Consider the following 4,707-nt stretch of genomic DNA (forward strand, 5'->3'; position numbering starts at 1 on the left):
ATATTATAATATCATCTAATAAGATACAGGCATTTTAATTATGAGCTTTGAAAGAAAGCTAAAATAAATCAAGCATGATCTATATGAAGATTAGGTTTCTAGTTTTTGACAAGTACTTTGAAAACAATGTTTAATGTGTTTGTTAACCCAGAGCTACTCTTGACTTCTGTTGTGGGTATGTTCTGAATGAATATTTGTTCCTGTTTCAGGTATTGAGCCACATTTGAAGTTTTCATGTGTGATTTTTTTTCTGGTTTCTTTTCTTCTTAGTCTGATCTGAAGTGTGTTCAGGATGCCAAAGGAGGTTCTTTCTACAGAGATCACTGCCCTGTGCTAGGTGAGTTAGCAGATTAGAGAAAATTACTAAATAATGGGTCAGAGTTCATGGAGTCAATAAAATGTTTAAATTGGACTTTAAAAAAATTAATTACCATTAAAGTTATTTAGAGAAATAATTTTTTGGTTTTATTTTGGTTTTAAAGCATTTGTTCTTTTACCAAGATTTATTTAGACTCAAAAGAGTTGTCATGTCTGGAGAATTGATATGCCATTTATGTCATAATATATATTTGAAACTTTTGTCTTTTAACCATAAACTTATATCATTGAAAAATTTTGCATTAGATTACATCATTGTTGTATATCATACACTACTGAGAATAGAATTTGACAAATTAGTGCTTATAAATTCATTAGAATTTCTGTAAAATTGTCTTCTTAATGCAAAAGTAGCTCTAAAATTAAGGTAATATAATAAATATGATTTCATGTATCACTAAAATAAAAAGGAGGACTAGAAACCAAAATTACCTTCATTTTATGGATTTACTGTTGTAAGAGCGAACATTTATTACACTCTCCTGATCAAATCTTTAGTCTCTGAATGTTTTCCTTTCTCATGTGAACTGTGTATTCCTCTTTCCAAATCATTTGGCTTGCCTTTTTAGCAAAAAGTGTTTGCTTGCAGCATACCTTAATTTTTTCTTTTAAAAAAAGGAGAATGTAGCAAAAATACCTGTGTTTTTGATGAGCTCATCCATTTTTCTTGCTTTCAGAAACTTTCTTATTTTGTGTTTTGCTTTCATAAGAAAAATGCAGAGTCAACATGCATATTTTGGTTCTCTCAGCATAGTTTTTTATGATCATGAATCTTTTATCTCACAACTAGCTTTGGAAATAATTTAGGGAATAGGCTTTAAAATATTTAAAAATGCTGTTTAGGGCAAAAATCACAAGAACCATTTATTAAAAAATAATACTAAGCACTTCAGATTAATTCACTTCAAAATAATTCCAGTTTTCTTTCATAGTCTCTAGTTATTCATAAAAGTGAATATTTTCAGCACCCAGAACTTTGTGTTCTGAAATAAGGTTGGATTTTGTAGATGCTACTCTTGTTTAGTCTTTGTTGTAAATAATCACATTATTTCAATTATTGAGTGTGATTTTTTTCTTTCTTAAAGCTCTCTAGTTCTAGAATTTCATACTTACAGTGAATTCTCAAAACATTTTAAGATTAGGTAACGCCTAAAACTAATATGTCTTGTTGTTCTTGTTTAAAAATAACGAAGTTGCATATTGTTGCTGTGATTTTTTTCTTTTTGTTTTTTCAACTGTGTCTGAAATTGCAGGTGAGCAGAATGGCAACAGGAATCCTGGTGGATTACAGATTGGTGACCTAGTAAATATAGATCTTGACCTAGAAATTGTACAGTCTTTGCAGCATGGTCATGGAGGATGGACTGATGGAATGTTTGAGACTTTAACTACAACTGGAACTGTTTGTGGCATTGATGAAGATCATGACATTGTAGTACAGTATCCAAGTGGCAATAGGTTGGTGATATTTCTCAACTTTTGATGATGACAAATGAAATTATTATATAGAGAACTTTAAAGAAAGCAAAAGAAACCAAAGACTTATTAAAGCTAGCTCTTAAATGGTAGATAAAGGTTTTATGTGCGTATGGTCTGTGTGTATGTGAATTTATATGACTATATTTGTGATACAGTGTTCTGTGCACTGTTCATTTTTCCTTCTGGAGTAGAATACATTATATCAGTATTAGGTCTAAGTGCTTAAAAAGTTCGGTGTTGCTGGGTCTGGCACAGACCTGTAATCCCAGCCATTCTGGAGGTTGAGGTTTGAGAATTGCTTGAGCCCAGCAGTTTGAGTCCACTTTGCCTGTCTCTCTTTTCTATTTTTTTTTTTTTTTGAGACGGAGTCTCACTCTGTCACCCGGGCTAGAGTGCAGTGGTGTGATCACAGCTCACTGTAACCTCAACTTCCTGGGCTCAAATGATCTTCCTGTCTCAGCCCCCTGAGTAGCTGGGACTATAGGTGTGCACCACCATACTCAGCTAATTTTTACATTTTTTATAAAGACGGGGGTCTTACATTGCCAGGCTGGTCTTGAACTCCTGGCCTCAAGTGATCCTCCTGCCTTGGCCTCCCAAAGTGGCTAGTATTATAGGTGTTAGCCACCATGCCTGGCCAGCCTCTCTCTTAAAAAAAAAAAAAAAGTCTGTGTTCATAATGGACCATATCAATCTACCCTGCTGAGAAGGGTTACGTTAAAACTCTTGTGGTCTGTATCTCCAGGGTCATCTCTCTCTCTCTTTTTTTATTGATATACAATAGTTGTACGTATTTTTGGGGTACATATGATATTTTGATATATGCATACAATGTGTACTGATCAAACCAGAGCACTTGGGATATCCATCACCCCAAACATTTACCCCGTTTATAGTGGGAACATTCCAATTCCTTTCCTCTAGCTATTTTGACCTATAGAACAAATCATTACTAGCTATAGTCGCCCTACTGTGCTATTGAACATTAGATCTTATTCCTTCTATCTAATTTTTTTACCCATTAACCAACCCTCTTTATCCTGTCCTCTCCCCTCCCCTTCCCTTCCCTGCTTCTGGTAAACACCAGTCAACTCTCTACCATCTACTTTTTTATTTCCTGCATATGAGTGAGAAGATTTGGTATTCGTCTTTCTGTGCCGGGCGTATTTCACTTAACGTGATAACCTCCAGTTCTATCCATGTTGCTGCAGATGACAGAATTTCATTCTTTTTTGTGGCTGAATAATATCCATTGTGTATATATACCACACATTTTTAATCCACATCCACCGATGGACACTTGGGTTGATTCCGTATCTTGGCTGTTGTGAATAATGCTGAATTAAACACAGGAGTGCAGATATCTCTTCAATATACTGATTTCCTTTCTTTTGAATATATTGTTTGAAATTTTGTTTCTTCACTTATGATTGTTTCCTTTGCTGTGCAGGAGCTTTTTAGCTTGGGCAATCACATATGTCTATTTTTGCTTTTATTGCCTGTGTTTTTGAGGTCTTACCCCCCCTCCCCCAAAACCTTTGCCCAGATCAATGTCTTGAAGCATTTCCTCAATGTTTTCTTCTAGTAATTTTATAGTTTTAAGTCTAATATTTAAGTATTTAATCCATTTTGATTTGATTTTTGTTTATGGTGAAAGATAGGGGTCTAGTTTCATTCTTCTGCATATGGTTGTCCAGTTTTCTCTGCACCATTTATTGAAGAGACTGTACTTTCCCTGGTGTAATTTCTTGACACTTGTCGAACGTGAGTGAGCTATAAGTGCGTGCATTTATTTCTGGGTTCTCTATTCTGTTCCATTGATCTATATGTCTATTTTTATACCAGTACCATCCCATTTTGGTAACTATGGCTTTGTAGTATATTTTGAATTCAGATAGTGTGATGCCTCCAGCTTTGTTCTTATTGCTGAGGAGTGCTTTGCCTATTTGGTGTCTTTCGTGTGGTTCCATTTGAATTTTAGGCTTGTTTTTTCTATTTCTGTGAAGAATGTCCTTGGTATTTTGATAGAGATTGCATTGAATATGTAGATTGCTTTGGGTAGTATTAACATTTTAACAATATTAATTCTTCCAATCATTCCATTTGTTTGTGTCTTCTTTGGTTTCTTTTATGAATGTTTTATTGTTTTTCCTTGTAGAGATGTTTCACTTCTTTAGTTAGATTTATTCCTAGGTATTTTATATTTTTGTAGCTATTATAAATGGGATTGCTTTCTTTATTGCAGGAGAGAATAAATCTAGTCAAAAGTGTACTAAAATGTTAATAGTTGTATTAGGGTGGTGTGATTACAGATGACTCTTTCCCCAAATTTGTATAATAAAATTATGAAAAGGAAATACAAATTATTCAGGATGTAATTGCAAAGGATTGCCTTGCTGTTTTGATCTGCTGTGTTTAAGAATGTTTTGTGAAAATTAAGTAAACGTACCCATTTTGAGTTTTAGCTTTGCTGTTGTAGGTGGACCTTCAATCCTGCTGTTCTCACTAAAGCAAACATTGTCCGAAGTGGGGATGCTGCTCAAGGTGCAGAAGGAGGTGCCTCCCAGTTTCAAGTGGGTGACCTTGTACAAGTTTGTTATGATCTGGAAAGAATTAAACTTCTACAACGAGGACATGGCGAATGGGCTGAAGCGATGCTTCCAGTAAGTGTATATAGAATAGTTTTTTTTTTTTTTTTTTTTTTTTTGTGAGACAGAGTCTCGCTTTTTTGCCCAGGCTAGAGTGAGTGCTGTGGCATCAGCCTAGCTCACAGTAACCTCAAACTCCTGGGCTCAAGCAATTCTTCTGCCTCAGCCTCCTGAGTAGCTGGGACTACAGGCATGCACCACC

The 4,707-nt window shown here is 34.9% G+C and overlaps 1 protein-coding gene across 1 annotated transcript in view; it reads left to right on the plus strand.

Moving 5' to 3' along the window:
• Positions 1-4,707, plus strand: part of MIB1 (mindbomb E3 ubiquitin protein ligase 1) — a 150,426-nt gene that overhangs the window by 49,457 nt on the left and 96,262 nt on the right. Inside the window, exons 5-7 of the mRNA XM_012652088.1 lie at positions 271-337; positions 1,632-1,836; positions 4,337-4,520. Of these exons, the coding sequence (XP_012507542.1) occupies positions 271-337; positions 1,632-1,836; positions 4,337-4,520 (456 nt within the window). The remainder of the gene's footprint in view (positions 1-270; positions 338-1,631; positions 1,837-4,336; positions 4,521-4,707) is intronic.

The sequence above is a fragment of the Propithecus coquereli genome, unplaced genomic scaffold, assembly GCF_000956105.1.
Source record: "Propithecus coquereli isolate 6110/MARCELLA unplaced genomic scaffold, Pcoq_1.0 Scaffold38, whole genome shotgun sequence".
NCBI lineage: Eukaryota > Metazoa > Chordata > Mammalia > Primates > Indriidae > Propithecus > Propithecus coquereli.